The following is a 20,634-nucleotide window of genomic DNA, read 5'->3' as shown; positions in this document are numbered from 1 at the left end:
AGCATGATTGAGTTTGAAGTACTGTCCAAGGATAGATGGACATGGATAACAGACTTGCATGTTTATTTTTCCTATACTAGGTGTCACAGCATGAGATGGTTGTGTAAATTATGTAGCTTTGCCTCAAACAAAAGGATTGAGCTACTTAAACATTTGAGACTTAAGCATGGAAATGGTGGCCGCAGTCAGTTAATCCCTTGTCTTCATGCAGATTGTCCATGTTCGTTTAGAACATTTAATGCCCTTCAGATTCATTTGACTCGTCACCATTCAGATTCAGTCACACCAGGGAGGTTCTTTCATTCAGTTGTCTCCTCTGCAGTTCAGCTTCTTTCTCTTCCAAGAAACAGTATTTCGAACATCTTAACAGCCATCTAAGGAGGTTTGAAGTAGTTTCATGCATCTTCAAAAACTGCAACTTTAGTACAAACATTTATTCAACGTTTGCTACTCGGGCACAGAAAACACTGAACACTCACATGAAGATTTTAAAGCTGAAGTTTTGAAAACATATCCAAATCCAACTCCAAATCCAGTCTTTCACCATGATCCAGAGGACTCTGAAGATGATGCTGAACTTTTGGTTGAAACCCCCGAGGATTTGTTTGAAGTTATTAAGAATAAGCTTGGTCTTTTTCTGAAGTTGGAGAGCTGTTTTAATGTGTCGAACAAGTGCATAGATGAAATTGTAGATGAACTTCAGTTTACATCATGCTTGGCATATGGTCCAGTTTTGAGAGATTTTTTGAGAGAGTTTTGAGTCCACTTTCAGAAGTCACAACTGTGATTTAGATTAAGCTCTTATCGCAGATTTGGTGAAAAATCTGTGTGAATCACATCCTCTAAGCTCAGCTTTGGGGAAAGATGGGACCTTTGCCACATCGTATAAAAGGAGAGTTCATGAAGGCACATTATTCTGTTGTTGATGTTACCGGACTCAGGCCTAGGGGAAACCTGGGGCACAGTACAAACGTAACCCTAACCTTAAACCAAAAGACAGTTACACAAGATTAACATTGAAATACAAAACAATAAATTTCAAAGTAATCACCAACGAAGTTAACCAAATATACAAAAAATAATAAAGTATAAGGAAGATAAGAAACTAAAGTAAACTTCAATAAATGCACTAATATAATAAATAATCCGAAAACAAATCCTATTCATAAGGCAGAATAATAATAATAATAATAATAATAATAATAATAATAATAATAATAAAGCAAAGAAACAACCTTAATAAAATAAACCAACATAACTAATGAAATCAGTTGGACAAACCCAAAACTCAAGAAACACCATAATCAAGAAAAGAAATAAATAACTCGTACAAATACACTTACACAAAATAGCCCATAATTATGAGAAAGGAAATATATATATATATATATATATATATATATATATATATATATATATATATATATATATATATAAAAAAGCAAACTTAAGCACTAACTCAAAAAAACAACTATAAACCCCTTAATCCCACATACAAACCAATAATAAACTTCATTCAGCATTTAATAAGTACTACCCATCTCAAAAGGTACAAAAGTGCAACAGAAAAGAAAATTCTATTAATAACATTTACGTTAACTCAGCTAATTATTCTTTTACCTTGAGCTTAACATACACAACCAATAGCCTTCAGTCATTGAGAACTTATCTGAGCCAGCTAATGGCGTGTTGCACTTACATGTGTTTCAAACTACGTGAGAATCGTACACTGCATATAACCCAAGACACATACAATACATTTTAAAACCATGCAGAGAAAAGGCGATAGTGGAATACCATATTTTTTCGTACCTTAGACGAGAGAGACGGTTCACAGAAGTTAGCGTTCTGAAGAGTGGTTCCTCGCTGCCATTTTTATAGCCCGGACCGATCTCTCATTAAGGTGCGCCCCCTGCTGGTCTAGTGCCATTATTTGTGTGGATCAACATACCAGTCATTTCATGATGGATCTCACTTTCAGAAAAATGACTTTTTCTCTGTGGATGAAGAGAGATTAAGTCTTATTCTGTACATTGATGACTTCGAGGTGTGTAATCCCTTGGGAACATCCCACCAAATACACAAAGTCACTGCTGTATATTGGGTGTTAGGAAACATTTCAGCATAGGCACGATCAACATTGGCAAGTATTTATTTAGCTATTCTTTGTAAAGCAGATGACCCCAAGTGATTTGGGATTCAAAAGGTTTTGGAGCCACTACTAACAGATCTCAAAATCTTGGAGAGAGATGGACTTTTTATTCCGAGTTTGGGAAAAGTCATCAAAGGCAGTGTGGCAAGTGTAGTGGCTGATAATTTGTGAGCTTATTCTGTGGCTGGATTTGTCGAAAGCTTCACAGGATCATATGTTTGCAGAATTTGTCTGGGAAACAGTCTGAGTTTCAGATTACAGAGGTAAGATCTGGACTTTTTCAGCAGAGAGACGAAGTGCAGCATGCGTTGCATGTTCAGACAGCTTTGTCAAGTCCTACTCAAACTCCTTGCTATGGTGTGAAAGAATTGTGCACTGTCTGAAAAACTGCAGCATTTTGATGTAACATCTGGTTACATGACCTTCTTGAAGGTGTTGTTCCAGTAGAACTGGCATTGTCATTTACTGCCTTTATCACAAAGAAATATTTTTCTCTGGTGGATCTCAATCATTCGGTTTGTCAGTTCCCTTATAAGTGGAGTGACAGAACAAATTGCCCACATATGATCCCTGCCAATTTTGCCACAAGAAGATCTGTAGGTGGGAATGCACATGAAAATTGGTGCTTATTGCGTTTGTTGCCTCTCATGATAGGTTTAAAAGTACCTGAGGCTGACCCTGTCTGTCTGTCTGTCTCCCTGCGATGGACTGGCGACCTGTCCAGGGTGTATCCTGCCTTCCGCCCGAAGACTGCTGGGATAGGCTCCAGCACCCCCCCGCGACCCTGACGGAGAAGCGGATTAGAAAATGGATGGATGGATGGAAGGTAGGCGAGATACTGTGATCCGATGCCTCATTAATTTCCTGGGAGAATTTCTCCTGTGAGGAGCTCATTAAAGACTACCAGGTAAATTTTAGTGTTTTCCCATTTCTTCTTTGACTTCAGATAGTAGTTGTGGCTCGTGTTGGGATGTCTATAGGGACTGTTTAATTCTGTTCAGTGTTTTGACCACTTTGCAACTATTTGTGCATTTGGCAGGATATCAGCAAAGACATGATCAAAGATAGCTTTGCTGACCTTGCGATGAAGATCATTGTATTGGCCGGTGCTGCAGCAGAGGAGGAAGTTGCTACCCCAGACAGCGTGATCGTTGTTATTGATGGAACTGAGGTACTGGATGGATGTAGAAATCTCACAAATGCCTGCCTTCTGCTCATGGGGTTAATCTGTTCCTTGAATCTCAGTTATCCCCCTAAGCTGAGATACACATTTGAAGTGTTTCAAGTGTTTTTACTTGAGCTGGATGTTCTAAAATTTTCTCCAAAAGTTCACTCTTTACAAAGAAAACTACTGATGTAAGAATGAAAACTGTCCACTGTGACACTGTACTTGCACTTTTAATTGCTGCAATTTTCATTTTTTATTTTGTGCAGCAAATGAGACTTTAGAATGTTTGATGATTGAAAGATGGATATCATTTTTGTCCTTACACTGTGATACTTAATGCTTGCACTTCCACCGTTTGTATTTTTACTTCTGCAGAGCAAGTGAGAATTTACAAACACAGTTGAAAGACGTGCATCATTTTTGTCCTTACTCTTGTCTTGTATCATAGTTTTACTTGAGCTGGATGTTCAAAATTTTTTTCCAAAAGTTAACTCTTTGTAGAGAACTACCATTGTAAGAATGAAAGTTATACACTGTGACACTCAGCACTTGCACTTTTATACTTCTATTTTTGTTTTTATTTTTTGCAGCAAGTGAGAATCAGTTTGACAGTTGATTTGAAAGACGGACATAATTTGCCCTTTACTCCTTTGTCTTGTATCCTAGTTTACTTGAGCTGTATGTGACGCTTAACTTGTTTTTTGAAGCAAGTGAGACTTTAGAAACAATGTGACAGTTGTTTTAAAGATTTGTATAATTTGGCCTTACTCCTTTTCTTGAATTGTTATTTTCTTGAGCTATATATTTTAATTCATTTTATGTTATTTTCTCCAAATGTACATGTTTTGCACAGACATGCACACATGCACAGCCCCTTCACTCACTCACTCACTCAGTCCTCACACTTTTTATGCCTCCCACACATTTTCAGAGACACCTGCCATACATACACAGTGTATCAAAAGATTTTACTTGAGCTGCATGTGACGAAAGATCAATATCATTTGTTTTGTCCTTTTATCTTGTATCCTAATTATACCATTTTACCCTTTCAATTGTTACTTGAAAATGCATTTCCAATCAGTGTGACAATAAAAAAATATTTAGAATGTTGTCTGTCACTTATTGGTTGTTTTATGGCAATCATCAATTAAGAAATTGAATACCATAATGTAAAAATAAGCATTACTAATGCATTGCTACAACATTACTAGTATTAGTATGTGAATTTTAAAAGCCATGGCTTAATGTGGTATTACAATGTTTTGAGTAAAATCTACTAAGATACAGCGATTAAAATATACTTGAATGAGGGTGTTGGAAACTAGCCTTTACTGAAGAATTTCTAATTAAATCCACCAAGAATTCTGAGTAAACTTTAAATGAAAATATGGTCTGTTAAATATACTAGCACTTTTTACGTGGAAAAACTTTCCTAAGTATTTTTAAGTAAATCCTACTCAACATTTTTTTCAGTGTTCTTGGAAGAAAACTGATGTCTAGAGCCATAAATATGTAGCTTACTTAAGGTTTTCGGAGGGACTCAGACAAGGTTAACATGCTAGGACATGATGAAAGTGTGCTTTAAAAATTATCATTTGATGGAGGGGCTGCATGTTCACCTTATCTGAGTTCCACTGGAATTTGAGATGCTACTTCAACATCAGCAATATGCATTGTACCTGCAGTTGATTCAGAATCTAAATCTTATCTAAAGATGGACCACTTGTCATTTTTGGCAATTGCATCAGTAAATTAACACTTTAATATTCCTATTATTGGTACAAAATGAACATCCGTTAAGATCTGATTTTGATTGAATTTGAGCTGATGATGGTGCATAACTAAGCTAAAGTTGTGTTTTTCACAAGCCTTGAAAATGCAGACATCTGCTTGTCCACTTCTGTGACAGGTCAGTGATTATGTGTTTGTATCTGTGTTCAGGTCTGTCATTGGTGATGCGGAGAAGGACATGTGAGTGAACAATGGGGATTCACACAATTTGAAGAGACAGCAATGAGTATGATGCTGAGCTATGGGACGCTGCCATTGTGATAGAGGGCAACAATTTTGGAAATGCATTCATCATAGTGTTTGGACTCCTTTATGCCTTTGTTTTCAGCTTTCTGACAACTTGTCTGTCAGTTTGTCCAGAATATCTTGATGAATTTGGATGGACAGACTAAGCAGAAACATTTTCACATGTGGTGGAATGTAAGTTCCTTTGGATGGTCTGGCATGTTTACCAAATAAACTGCATTGAGTCTTTATGCTCATGTTAGTTTTTGAAATGGTAGTTGTCTTCATGCTGACATTTGAAATGGCATTTTAAAGGAGTTGGTTTTGCACTATAAATTATTGACTACGCTTAGGGTGGGATGTTAGTTTTAAGATCTCAAACCCCTCAACATGACTGAGATAGGACAGCACCTACCATATTTATGTTGCCTAATTTTCCTGTATCGTACAGGGCTGACAGCACTTCGTTTTGGATTTGAGCTAATGGCGGTAAATAGCTAAGGTACAGTTCTGTTTTTCAATAAAGCTAAACATTTTGACACTAATTTTTATATAAACAATCTATTGTGTCAGTCAACAGTTGGTAAAATTTGCATTCAAATTCATTATAGTCTTTGTTCTCATATGAATTTGGACAAAATAACACATTGATTAAAGGTTTTTCACATTAGATACAGGGCCATAAACAAGACACATTAAAATGAATGACATTTTGGACACAATGTTTTAACTTAAAAGACCTAGGATTGTCATGAACAAGTAATTTTAACATAATTTAAGGACGATTTTTAACCGACTGATACTTTGATTAACTTATTTTACTGATTATATCCAGATTTGCTGTAGGCATCCTGTTTTCTCTTTTCAGCATCTTTATTTTAGCTCTTAACCTAGTTGGGGGAATGTTCCTGTGATGACTATTGCTTCGCAGATGGACTGTGGGAAAGTTAGTAGCTGGCAAACTGCAGGCTGGAGGACTAGAAGCTGACAGAATAGCAGCATGTGGATGCTAGCAAGACTGAGCTGCTATTCATCGCTGCAACTACAGGTCCCCATCATGATCTTGCCATCTCATTTGAGAACTCTGTTCCATCTGAAGACACAAAAAGTCAAGACACCTTTCTTTTTATAGTACTTAAGCTGTAAAAAAGCTGAGCACTGAGTAATTTATAGTTTTGTTTAATTCTGTTTCTTTTTCTCCTAACATGGGTATCGACATGGGCTTTTGTTTCTAGCAATATTTGACCTCAAGACTAGCCTTTTCTCTAACCTATTTGTAACTAGCAAATATATTTTTCTGCATAGATAACAAAGAATTTTAACAAAAGTCACTGTGGATAAGAGCATCTGTTAAATGTCGTAAATGTGAATCTTTAAATATGAATTAATTAAAAAAATAATTATAATAAAAGCTTGTGTGTGTATATATATATATATATATATATATACACACACCATATGTCAGACTTGTGATACAATCCTATTCAGACCCAAAAGTTAGTTTAATTTTCTAGTAATATCACAGTGAGCTGCACTACAGTTCCCAGCATGTACTGCAATATAATGTGTGCTCCCACCCTTACCCAACATCAATCTATGGGACAGCACCACAAAAAGAGGTGTCAGGCATCCAGTTCAAGAGAATGGATAGTTCAAATAAACGTACTGTACGCTGTGGACATTTAAAGAGATTTAACAGTTATCTGCAGCTAATGTAGTCTATTGTTTTATATAAAACAGTTTTGAATAGTTCAAGTATTCAGTGCCCTGTTTTTTGCTGTTGTAGTTTTGGCATATTTTGAATAAAGAGTGGCCATTTGAAGTCATGGGAAAATGTAAAATAAAAAGTAAAAATAAAAAACAACTGGCTCACAGATTTGTTGACATTTTTTCTTATTATAACACACAGTTCTACCAGTTTTCAAATAAATGGTCTTAAATGATGGAGTTAATGCATAGCTGCAAGTTCACAAACATTTAATGCTGAAGATTGACGCACAGCCTGTTGGTCACCGATGCAGAGAAGAACAAACTTGCTTAGCTAGCAGCTAACGAAATGGCAAAGAAAAAGATTTATGACAAACATCAATAATTTGGAGACGAACTGACTTATTTGCACTTAAAAGCACTCCACCTGGTTTCATGATACGTTTAATCTGCAACGAGAAACTTTCAAACACTAAATTACAAGGCTGCAGCTTCTCTTTTGCAAGCTTCTCATTAAAATTTTCCCATTCCAATCTTTAATGGCATAGCAGTACATTCTTCATTTCTGTTGCCGACCCCCACGGAGTTAAGCCTACTAAAGCTTAAGGCATGTGGGACCAGCGCAACCAACCATTTGCTTGAACTGTCCACGTTCTGTAGCTCAAACTTTGCGTGGATTGCCTGAAGCCTGTAGTGAAATTGTAGTGAAAATTATCGCTAAAGCTACACCAAAAATTTTAGGCACTACAGCTATTAGCTACATTTCATAAAACTGTAGTGGCTACAGCTATTATCTACAAAAATTTGCAGTTAGCTACAAAAAGTAGCACGCTACTTAGCTACCCCCTATCCCTCTCTCAGATTCTGAAAGTTTCTGAAGGAGAAAAACTGTTTCTCTGAAAGTGACTGCAGCAGCAACTTTAACCACAATCCACATTCAGTGCAATGTTAGCAGCCGTGAAATGTTGACACAGAGGTACTTTTACTCAGTATGGAGTTTATTTGAGTTAATGTTCCCTCTTAGATAAAGGCGGCGGATCCATGGTACACTGAGACGCTGGTGCTGTCGTCCCACTGCTCACACGCGATCACTCAGGTTTGTGGACAGGTGAGCGGAGGGATGCCAATTGTTTGAGTGCTCCCGTGTCTGTGTGTCCTTCTGGTTCTCTCCTTTTAGTTGTTATAGTCAGATCTGCCGGATTCGTTACCCACACCCTGGAAATGTTCACATTCTGTTTTACATACACCCAAACAGAACAAAGCTAATTCCATATCCCTAGGCTTTTCAGAGTAAACAACTGCCCACCTGTCCAGCTGGACACTGATGAATGACTGACTGTCGAGCTCTCCAGCTATCCACTTCAGACTAGCTGCTGACGCTTCAGCTACCACCACTTGCCTTGGACTAGCTGCCCACCCTACATTGAAGTTTTCATGGACTCCTAACTAATACTACTACTATTAATAATAATAATATAATCGTTTACATTATACATATCAGTACACATGAGCATAATAGCAGACCTATGTGATGCTTAGGTCCTCTTTTTTTTTTCATCAATAATTTGTAGGTAGCTTGACCGGAGGAGGATAGGTCCCCTCTTGTGAGCCTTGGTTCCTCCCAAGGTTTCTTCGTCTTTTTTTCCTTGCCACCATCGCCCCTGACTTGCTCACTTGGGGGTTTTACATTTCATGTTAAAACCTTGTCTTTACTGGAATTCTGTGAAGCTACTTTGTGACATCAGTTGTAAAAAAGCACTATACAAATAAATTTGATTTTCTTAACTGCACAAACTCTTTTTCCTCTACTAATGGGCAGCAGACAAACCACTGAAACAGAGATATGGCTGTTTTTGCTTCAAGCTCGAACACCTGACGCTCTACTCATCATCATTGCTATTGTAACTGCTTAAGCAGCATTATCCTGCAAGTACTTCCAGCAGAAAAAAAATGTTGAAATGTAAAAATGGCCTATCAGGGGTGCTAGATAAGGGAACGGAAAATAGCTAAGCTTGACAAATTAGATGTTGTCTATATTCATTACAATAATTCTAACAAAAGAGATCACGACTTTCTTCTGTTTGTCATTATATAGGATGTCTTCATAAGCCACTAATACTAATACTTCAGCAAGATAAGGTTATGCATATGGAACGTGGAGAAAGCCTGAAAGGCAAACCTCTGTTTGCATATTTGTAGATCTGTACATACTTAATCAAATCAAATCAAATCAAATTTATTTGGATAGCACTTTTTACAACGGATGTTCTCACAAAGCAGCTTTACAGAATTTCAGAAAAGACAAAGTTTCAACAGGACTAAGAATGTACAGAAACCCCCTGGTGGGCAAGCGAGGGGCAACAGTGGCAAGGAAAAACTCCCTCAGAACTGAGGAAGAAACCTTGGGAGGAACCAGGCTCACCAGTGGGGACCCATCCTCCTCTGGTCAAACTACCTACAAGTGATTATATTACTAATATTAATAGCAGTAATATTGGTATTAGGAATAACTAGGAGTCTATGAGAACATCATTGTAGGGTGGTGGCAGCTGCAACTTTAACCACAATCCACATTCAGTGCAATGTTAGCAGCCGTGAAATGTTGACACAGAGGTACTTTTACTCAGAATTGAGTTTATTTTAGTTATTTTAGTTAATGTTCAGGCAGCTGGTCTGAAGTGGGTAGCAGGAGGGCTCAGCATTCAGTCGTCCTTCAGTGTCCAGTCGGACATATGGGTGATTGTATACTCGGAAAGAAAGCAGGTAAATGGAATTAGTTTTATTCTCTGTGTTTATACATAAACAGGGAATGTAAACATTTACAGAGTGTGGCTAACGACTCCGGCAGATCTGACTATGACAGCTTAACTAAAAGGAGAGAACCAGAAGGACACACAGACACGGCAGCACTCTGAAACAGTTCGGCATGCCTCCGCTCCACCGTCCACAAACTTGAGTGCGAGCAGCGGGACGACAGCACCAGCGTCTCAGTTTACTATAATTCCCTGTGTCCATGGACCCCTGGATCTGCTGCCTTTATCTAAGGGGGAACATTAGCTACCAAAAGCTAAACTGAACAAGTGAGTTTTCAGCCTAGTCTTAAAGATTGAGACTGTGTCTGAGTCCCGATCAGTTTCTGGAAGATCATTCCAGAGTTTGGGGGCTTTATAAGAAATAGCTCTTCCCCCAGCTGAAACCTTCTGAATTCTGGGGACTATTAATAAGCCAGCACTCGGTGGTCGTGATGGCTCATAATGAGAAATAAGGTCTTGCAGGTACTCAGGAGCAAGACCATGTAGGGCTTTATAAGTCAATAAAAGGATTTTATAATCAATACGGAATTTAATAGGTAGCCAATGAAGTGATGATAGCACTGGACTAATATGCTCAAATTTTCTAGTTTTAATGAGGACCCTGGCTGCGGCGTTTTGGACTAGTTGGAGTTTGTTTAAATTCCTGCTCGAGCATCCTGAAAGTAGTGCGTTACAGTAGTCTAGCCTAGAAGTAATAAAGGCATGTACTAGTGTTTCTGCATCACGCAGGGATAGGGCATTTCTTATCTTGGCAATGTTGCGAAGATGTAGAAAAGCTGTCCTAGTGATGCTGCCTGTGTGTTGATCGAATGATAAATCTGAATCTATTATAACGCCAAGATTTTTTGCTGCTGATCCAGGTGTGGCTGGAAAGTCGGCGAGATTTAAGATTAAATCTGGTGATTCACTTCTTGCTAATTTTGGACCCAGAATGAGAACCTCTGTTTTGTTACTGCTTAATAGGAGGAAGTTGCGTGACATCCAGCCTTTCACGTCTTTTACACAGTCCTCCATTTTCTTTAAGCTGTATTGGTCATCAGGTTTGGCTGATATGTACATTTGAGTATCGTCTGCATAACAATGAAAGTTTATGCCATGGTTACTTATAACTGTGCCTAACGGTAACATGTACAGTGTAAATAGTAATGGTCCTAATATAGACCCCTGCGGAATTCCAAATCTCACTTTTGAATAAGTGGAAGATAAATTGTTTACCCTAACAAACTGATAACGTTCTGATAGGTAAGATCTGAACCATGATAGGGCCGTCCCTGTGATTCCAACCATGTTTTCTAACCTTTCTAAGAGAATATTGTGGTCTATTGTATCAAAAGCCGCGCTAAGGTCAAGTAGCACTAAGAGAGATATGTAGCCTTCATCAGAGGCAAGAAGATCATTAGTTGTCTTAACTAGAGCCGTCTCAGTGCTGTGGTGTGGCCTGAATCCAGATTGGAATTTTTCATATATATGGTTCTTATGTAGATATGAACTAAGTTGTTGGGCCACAGCTTTTTCTAAGATCTTTGATATAAACGGTAAGTTAGAAACAGGCCTGTAATTAGACAAAACAGTGACATCAAGATTTGGTTTCTTGATCAGAGGTTTGATAACTGCTAGTTTAAAAGCTTTGGGAACATGGCCCAGACTAACGGACGAGTTTACAATAGTTGAGATGAGGGTTTATAATGACTGGCAGTACTTCTTTGAGTAATTTTGATGGAATTGCATCGAGTATGCAGGTTGTGCAATTTGCAGAAGAGATAATCTTCTCTAGTTCCAGCTGTGGGAGGGGGTAAAAAGTTTCCAGGCTCTTTTCTACAGCTGTGTTTTGTTCTATATCAGCCAAGTCAGATGACAGCCAAGCTGGATTTGAATTTGATACTGTGGGTTAATTGTTGTCTAATATTTTCAATTTTATTATTAAAGAAGTCCATAAAAACTTCACTGGTGAGAGTTGCTGGAATTTCTGGTTCAGTACCTGCCTGATTTTGTGTGATTTGGGAAATCACATTAAACAGTATTCTAGGATTATACTTATTATTCTCGATCAGCGAGGCCAGATATGCTGAGCGAGCTTTAGTGAGAGCATTTCTATACTCTATAAGGCTGTCCTTCCAGGCAGTATGGAACACTTCTAGTTTGGTACGACGCCATTTCTGCTCTAATTTCCGAGCTGTTTGTTTTAAGGTCCGGGTTTTATCGTTGTACCATGCGGCGAGCTTTTTCTGCCTTATTCTTTTTATTTTAAGTGGGGCCACATTTTCTAAAGTGGATCGTAAGGTATTTTCTAAATAATCGGTTAGTAAATCTAGTTCCATTGGGTCTGATGGAGTGGAGACTGGGGTTAATAACTCTGGAAGATTTTCTATAAATTGTAGAGCGGTAGATGGTTTTATTGAGCGCTTTGTTGAATAACAAGGGGACGTATATATATTATGGCTAAGTCGTAGCTCATATGAAATTAAGTAATGGTCGGAGATCGCTGTGGTTTGCGGTAGGATATTAAGCTTGTCTATGTTAAGACCTAGTGTCAAAACTAAATCTAACGTATAACTACAGTAGTGTGTAGACCCTGTTACATTTTGGGTAAAACCAACAGAGTCTACGATTGAGGTAAATGCCCTTTTTAATGGGTCATCTACCTTCTCAAAGTGAATATTAAAATCTCCTACAATTATTACTTTATCGTTGCACACAGCCAGGTTTGCAGCGAAGTCACTAAATTCTTTTATAAATTCAGAGTATGGCCCTGGTGGCCTGTAAATGTTAAATAATGAAAACGTCTTTTTTGTGACCGGATTTGTAACGTGAATAGAGAGGACCTCAAAGGAAGTAAAGGTGTCGCATTGTTTCTGACTAATATCAAGAGTATTTTGGTATATTACACAGACTCCACCTCCCTTGCCTGATAATCTTGGCCTATGTGCATAATTATAGCCTACAGGCATGGCTTCATTTAAAGCTAAATATTCATCTGGTCTAACCCACGTTTCAGTAAGACAAATATTTTTTTTTTATGATCGCTTATAATTTCATTTACGACGACTGCCTTAGAGTTTAATGATCTTATATTAAGTAGTCCAAGTTTTAGATCTAAGGTGTGTTAGTGCGATCATCAGAACATGGATATATGTTGATAAGGTTATTTAAACGGACTGAGTTTTTCTGTGATTAAATTTTGTTTTAATTCGGGGCAAAGACACAGTCAATGTTGATCAATAAGGTTGATCTTGGGTGACGCCTCAAGGCGGATCGCAGATGGTTGGTTTAGCAAAGGTGAAGGCAAAAGGTGTAGAATTACATCTAAGACATTAAGGTTTTTTTTTTTTTCTTTAAAATAATCTCATATGTAATTTTGCTCATCAGAGATTTTTAGGGGTTTAATCAATGCCTGGAGAGGGTCTTTAATGAACACATTAATTCCCAATCAATTCAGACACTGAAGCCTCTATTACCTTCATCTCCATTCATTAGTACATGCATTAGTTGAGGACTTTAATCTGAGTTTTTAATGTTCAATGTTTTTGTTCTTGATTAATGACTATTTTCTAATTATTTTTTTGATTTGTAATTACCCTAATTACTGTACCCTTACAATAAAGTGCTTCCACAATGTATTTTATCCATCTTCCCATGAGGGAATGTTTAGAACCTGCAAGCTAGATGATAGCAAGATGAACCTGCAAAGTAAAGGTTTCCAATAAAGTGACCAGAAACTATACTCCAAAACCATGGCATACATATTTATTAGAATTTGTGACAAAGTCCGTGGGCAAAAAAAAAAAAAAAAGCAAAAAAAAAAAAAAGCATTTATTTCTATGCAACAAATCAAGTTAGGATACAAACACATTATCCCTCCTACCAATACCTTACAATGCAAATACTCATTTTAATCCTGGACAGCACACTTTCAAACGTATACACTTCAGAGCTGAGCCAACTGTAAATACTCATCTGCATGTGTACTATTGCTTTTCTTAATGTTCAAGGCAATTTGGGTCCCACAAATAGACTGAAGCATACAATATTTATATCAAGAGACAAGCCTATGAATTGGTCATGAGTAAATGGCAATTTTCATATAAAAGCAAGAGCACTTAACTCTGCTTAAATGTCTGTTTACTGCCAACATTACAACAGACCAGTCACTTAATACTGTTGACATTAAATTACTCAGCTACTGTTTAACCGCATAAAGTCATGTGGTAACCTGTGAATCAGCAAAATGAAATTTGATGCATCAAGTAACTGGCATGCAAAAAAAGGAATTACCCAGCACAGATTAATTGAAAAGGTATCAAACTTATGCATTTAAGGATGTAAAAAAAGAAACGGGCACAGGCCACAACAGAAGCAGATGGTGTTTTACAGGTGCCACAGGTTTGCTAGTGTTTCTCCATTCACTACTCTAAGCGACTCCTTTGGAACCAACTAAGAGATGTCAGTAAGAAAACTTGGAGCACATCCTAATCAATGGTATATTAAAACATATAAAAACTAATTTAGGAGTAAACTCCAGCAGCTTTAGGATCAGAGCACAGTGAAGGTGTGTGTATATTTTTTTTGGGGGGGTGGGCACATTATGGTGTTCCTGACTACTTAATCTTTTAAGGAGAGTTAGCTCCTGCAGTTAACACTCACTTCTATCTGACGCTTCGAAATGTCCAAATTGCTGTCCTGTCCCTCTGCAGTGAAAGATGAAAGGACAGTGTGCCTGGATACCCCTGAGCTGTATCCCTCATTAATTTGGTCCCTGTCCACCTGCCCGCCCCAGGACAGCCCTGTCCTCAAAGATGGGAAAGAGGCTAACGTTTGGACTTTGCCTCCTGTACCTCTTTTTCTGTGATGGATATAAAAAAAAAATAAAAAAAAAAAAAAAAAAGTTAGAAATATAACAATTCTGTCGTCATGATTTGATAAATCTAGGTGCTGAAGGCTCCATCACCCTGGAGAGTTCAGTTCCAACACAACTTGCTCTAATGCTCAGACATTCCTGAAGGCCTTCATTCCCTGAATCAGGTGTTTTAAATTAGGGTTGGAGGTAAACACTGCAGGGTGTTAGATTCCCAGGACCATGAGTGGGCATCCCGATCTAGGTATTTATGTAATCCAGAGGAGGGCCAGATTCCTGTACAGGCAATGTCCATGCCCAAACATCCCTGTTTCAATTAATTGCCAATGGAATTACGGAAACTGAGTATGGAAATCAGCAAACTGTGCAGGTCTCTGGCTTTCAGTTCCCATCCTCTGATGTAATTCAACAAAAGTCAATTATTTTAGCTAAAATAATGCATGCCAAATTACATTAACATGTCATATTACTGATTCACCTTAGTTAATATAGCACAAGGTGTAATTAAGTAAAAATAAATGAGAATCAAGTCTATGACATGTACACTATTGCACAAAATCCATACAGAAAGAGAATGAAAACTGGATTAATGGACTCACCTTTTCTCATTTCCTCTCTCTTTCTTGCTGCTTCTTCTCTTTGTTTCTTAATGATGGCCAGTCTAGCCAAATCTGCCCTGGCTTGCTCAGTCTTCCCTTCTAGATGCAGCTTCATGTAGCGTTCCTTTGCTTTCTGCTTCTCAATCTCCTCCCTGCCACCAAGACACATTCATTATTAAGTTTAATTACACAAGAAGTAAATGATCAAATAAATAAACAAGTTAAAAATATATATTCAATAGCCAAGCTACTCTCTGTGAAACCAGGTATTTATACATACCTCTCTCTACGTGAGAGCTCTTTTGGTACGCTAACATCTACTTCAGCAATATTTTTGTTCTTTTGGGAGACACGATTGGGATTCTCAATCTCAATCAATCCTTCCACGCCACTCCTTTTCTGGTTCTTGCATAAAAAAATAAGCACATTTAAAGCAATTTAAAAGATAATACATACAGTATAAGGAACATTTATTTGTTCTTGTGTTATATCTACCTTTTCATCTTCACTGCTGCTTTCCTCCTCAGATTCCGATGAACTTTTACATTCAGCATCACCATTTTCCTCCTACAAAATGAAAAGTTTGCACTTTAAGGATTGCGTCTGTACGTGAACACCTCCATCTGAGAGGCTTTGTACAGCTGAGGACCCACAATAATTAACAGATATTCACCCTCTCCCTCTGCGCTCGCATCTGTCTGTCGATTTCTTCAGGATTGCTGAACTGTTTGCCACGACCTTTGTGGCCTTTTTTCCCTAAGGACACAAAAGTTACATAGAAAAAATGTCAATGTGCAGTGCGGATACTCAGCAAAAACTCTGATTGAGGGCATGCATTAGACTGTAAACACAAAGAGCAAGAGCCCTAAAAATGTTAACTTAGGTGCTATACTGTGTGTGTGAAATTATCTTTCTATATTAAGATTGTGGATAAGTGACCCTTATTAGTCCCATAAGAGGGAAATTTCACCTCTGCATTTAACCAATCCATGCAGTGAAACACTATACTATACACTTGCCCAGAGCGGTGGGCAACCCTATCTGCAGCGCCCGGGGAGCAGTTGGGGGTTAGGTGCCTCGCTCAAGGACACCTCAATCATATGCTGTCGGCTCCGGGGATCGAACCGGTGACCTTCCGGTCACAGGGTTGGTTCCCTAACCTCCAGCCCATGACTGCCCCATAAAGTACAAAGCCTCTCTGCTCGGGAATCGAACCCCAGTCTTCTGCGTGACAGGCAGAGATACAAGGAGGACATATACATATAAAAAAAATGTACATGTGTATAAGTATAAATGAATGACGTGCTAATTATTTAAACACTAAACTGAAGTTAGAATAATACAAAAGACGCTAAAGAGGAGAGGGACCATCCAGCTCACCAGAATACATTTTAAAAGCCAGCATCTATAGTGCACATCTGTGAAGGCAACATTAATGCTAATGATATATACAGATTCTGAAGCAACATATTCTGCCATCCAGATGTCTTTTTCAAGAAAGGCCTTGCTTATTTCAGCAAGACAATGCCTTTGTCACATTCTGCATGTAATATAACAGCATGTTTTTTCAAAATACAATTCCTCAGTTTTAACATAACATGTTTTTTGTATCATTTTCAATTAAATTTTTATTTCATTTTGCACAGCATCCATAGCACACATACACGTACACAGACAAATCTGTGCTGTAAAGCATGCTGTCACTGGACTCTGAAGCAGTGTGCAGATCCTGTGGAGTGATAAATCAAGCTTTTCTATATGGCAGTCTGATAGATAAAACTGGGTTTGGCAAATGCCAGGAAGATGCCTGACTGCACTATGCCAAGTGTAAAGTTTGGTAGAAGAGGGATCACTCTGGGATTGTTTTTCAGGGGTTGCTTTGTATGTATGTATATATATATATACACACATACATATCTGCATATGCATGTATATATGTATATACACACACACATACATTTAAGAGGGCAAGGGGGGCACATACACACACACACACTTTTACCCTGTTCTTCAGTGGTCAGGAGCCCCATGGACCCTCACAGAGCATGTACTATTTGGTGTGTTAGTGCATGTTGCGCTGGTCTGAGTGGATCAGACACCGCTGTAGGACTGAGAATGATCCACCACCCAAATAGTACCTGCTATGTGAGGGTCCATGGGGGTCCTGACCACTGAAGAACAGGGTAAAAGGGGGCTAACAAAGTATGCAGAGAAACAGATGGACTAAAGTCTGTAACTGTAGAACTACAAAGTGCACCTATATAGTAAATGGAGCTCATAAAATGGACAATGAGCGTAGAAACAAGGAGGTGGTCATGATGTCACGCCTGATCGGTTTATGTATATATACACACATACGTCGATTTCGGTATGGATTAGAAGTAGCAGCTTAGAGCTAGCACGGCGCATACAACGAAAGTAGCATAGAACAATACCTTAAAAAAACCCGCACAGTTCACGCCTGCGCAGAAAGCTTGGCGGTTGGGGACCACATTCTAACTTGGCTTGCCTAACTAATGGGAAGCCCAACACAATGAAGACTACAGTCAAATACAAAAATGTCAAAGCTTTTCGTCTTTACGCTTTCAAGATATATAGGAGCATGGGTCTCAGCAGCATTACTCTAGCACATCCACCTCCTCTTCATCGAACACGATTTGCTATGCAGATGGCGTATAAGACGCTGCGCTACTGATCTAACGCTGGTGACTGAAAGTACAGATTTCTTGACTAAAGTGGTAAGAAATGCGCAACTCGTCTCTCCATAATCACACGCAAGTTCATATATCTCAAAGTCAGCATCAGCTTTAAAGCATAATGACTGCGAACAGCAACTCTTCGGAAACTAGTAGTTAACGGACGTTATACACGGAGAACAAAGCGGTTCTGTACCCCGTTTCCAAATGCATTTTAATGTTAAGGTCATCTTAACTCGGTAGGTAGGACGTTCAATTGTGGTGTTTGCTCTACCACTTCAGAATCCTTTTGTGCCAATATGTTTTTAAGGAACGCCATCCAAGTCAGTTAGTTTGCCTCATTACTGTTTTGTAGCCGATTACCGAGTTCATTCTCTATCGAGCTTCCATCTAAAGTAAAATCACCAGTGAGCAGCACACTAACACGTTTGAGTTCCTGCGAGGTTAGCGTTAGCGTCGTGTTTCAGCCAACACACAACTACAGGACCATCTTAGCCACTTACCTCCTCTAGGCATTGTAAAAGTTGTCCCAAAACGTTTGTGTTATGGAACTGCGAAGGATGTGCGTCTTTAAATAGTGTTTTAACACCTGTTTTATTGAAATAATTAATTTCGTTTCTTGAGGCCCTTGACTGCTCTAACCCTTCGAAGAACAACGTTGCCGCTTCCTGCACGAGTGACGTTAAATACGCAGGGAAGCAATAGCCAATGAAAACGATGATAATTGACGGACGCTGATTTTCACCAATTAAAACATAGAAACACAGTCTCGAACCAATAAAATGGCTTATTGCTGTAAAAGGCGGATCTTACAGTTTTATGATTTTCATTTGTTTTCTGAATGAGAAAAATGACATGCAAAATAATATTCAAGATAACAAATAAAAATGAGCAATGCACATCATTAATTATAAACTATGGTTAATTGTTTTATTTTATTTTTCTGGTGCCGGTCCCAAGCCCGGATAAATGGTGAGGGTTGCGTCAGGAAGGGCATCCGGCGTAAAACTTGTGCCAAAACTATCATGCGGATCACAAATATGATTGCCATACCGGATCGGTCGAGGCCCGGGTTAACAACGACCGCCTCCGGTGCTGTTGACCAGCAGGGTGCCGGTGGAAATTGGACTACTGTAGGTCGAAGACCATCAAAGAGGAGAGGAGGAAGGCGGGTTAGAAGGCAGTGAGAGAGAAGGAAAGGCAGGGGTGCGGAGGTTAGAGTAGGGACTCTGAACATAGGGACAATGACTTGTAAAGGCAGAGAGCTTGCAGACATGATGGAGAGAAAGAAGGTAGATATTCTGTGTGTCCAGGAGACCAGATGGAAAGGAAGCAAGGCCAGGAACATTGGAGGTGGATTCAAACTGTTCTATCATGGTGTAGAGAGGAAGAGAATTTGAGTAGGGATAATCCTAAAGGAGCAGCTTGGGAAAAGTGTTCTGGATGTAAACAGAGTGTCGGACAGGATCATGAGCCTGAAGTTGGAGGTTGATGGTGTAATTTTGAATGTGGTCAGTTCATATGCACCACAGGTTGGTGGAGGGAGGTGCACACAGGTGGATTATATCCTTAGCAGGAGATGCCACCTAAAGGAGATTGGAGATTGTAAAGTGGTACCAGGGGAAAGTGTAGCAAGGCAGCATAGGGTGGTTGTCTGTAGAATGAGATTAGAAACAAAGAAGAGGAAGAGAGTGAAGACAGAGCCAAAGATTAGATGGTGGAAGCTGAAGGAGGAGGATGGTTGCAGGCAGTTCAGGGAAAAATTGCAACAGGCCCTTGAGGGCAGTGTGGAGCTACCTGAGGACTGGGAAACTACAGCTAAGGTGGTGATAGAAACTGGCAAAATGTGCTGGGTGTTTCGTCTGGTCAGAGGAAAGAAGACAAGGAAAGGTGGTTGAATGAGGAAGTCCAGGAGAGTATTCAGAAGAAGAAGGCAGCTAAGAAAAAGTGGGATAACCAGAGAGATGAAGGAAGTAGGCAGGAGTACTGTGAGGCTAGTCGCACAGCGAAAATAATGGTGGCAAAGGCTCAGGCCTATGATGAGCTGTATGAGAGGCTGGACAGTAAAGAAGGAGTAAAGAACTTGTATCATTTGGCTAAACAGAGAGATAGAGCTGGAAAGGATGTACAGCAGGTTAGGCTGATAAAGGATAGAGAGGGAAATGTACTAGTGAGTGAACAGAGAGTGTTGAGTAGATGGAAGGAGTACTTTGAGGAACTAATGAATGAGGAAAACGAGAGAGGTGGACAACGGGGGGAGAGATAGTGGATCAGAAAGTGCAGAGAATTAGTAAGGTGGAAGTGAGGGCAGCTTTAAAAAGGATGAAGAATGAAAAGGCAGTTGGTCCAGATGACATACCTGTGGAGGTATGGAGATGTTTAGGAGAGAAGGCAGTGGACTTTTTAACCAGGTTGTTTAACAAAATCCTGGAAAGTGAGAGGATGCCTGATGAGTGGAGAAGTAGTGTACTGGTTGCCATTTTTAAGGACAAGGGTGATGTGCAGAGCTGCAGTAACTACAGAGGTATAAAGTTGATTTGCCACACCATGAAGGTATGGGAAAGAGTTGTTGAAGCAAGGCTAAGGCGAGGGGTCCAGATCAGTGAGCAGCAGTTTGGTTTCATGCCC

At 39.0% G+C, this 20,634-nt stretch overlaps 1 protein-coding gene and 1 long non-coding RNA gene across 3 annotated transcripts; both read right to left on the bottom strand.

Moving 5' to 3' along the window:
- Positions 1-46: 46 nt before the first annotated feature.
- On the bottom strand, positions 47-2,874 carry LOC108431987. 2 transcript variants are annotated; one of them, XR_001858191.2, is made up of 3 exons: positions 2,819-2,874; positions 1,813-1,997; positions 47-983 (listed from the first exon to the last, which is right to left on the bottom strand). It is a non-coding gene; the product is annotated as an uncharacterized LOC108431987 (long non-coding RNA). The 2 variants fall into 2 exon arrangements; XR_001858192.2 differs by having other exon boundaries at positions 47-954.
- Positions 2,875-13,581: 10,707 nt separating this feature from the next.
- On the bottom strand, positions 13,582-18,672 carry pdap1a (pdgfa associated protein 1a). Its single transcript, XM_017705447.2, has 6 exons — positions 18,510-18,672; positions 15,984-16,066; positions 15,806-15,877; positions 15,591-15,715; positions 15,311-15,462; positions 13,582-14,699 (listed from the first exon to the last, which is right to left on the bottom strand). Exons 1-6 carry the CDS (start codon positions 18,520-18,522, stop codon positions 14,665-14,667), a joined length of 480 nt encoding a protein of 159 aa, XP_017560936.1. The 5' UTR covers positions 18,523-18,672; the 3' UTR covers positions 13,582-14,664.
- Between the last annotated feature and the right edge of the window lie 1,962 nt (positions 18,673-20,634).

The sequence above is a fragment of the Pygocentrus nattereri genome, chromosome 13 (assembly GCF_015220715.1).
Source record: "Pygocentrus nattereri isolate fPygNat1 chromosome 13, fPygNat1.pri, whole genome shotgun sequence".
NCBI lineage: Eukaryota > Metazoa > Chordata > Actinopteri > Characiformes > Serrasalmidae > Pygocentrus > Pygocentrus nattereri.
This window is presented reverse-complemented; position numbering and strand designations above follow the sequence as displayed.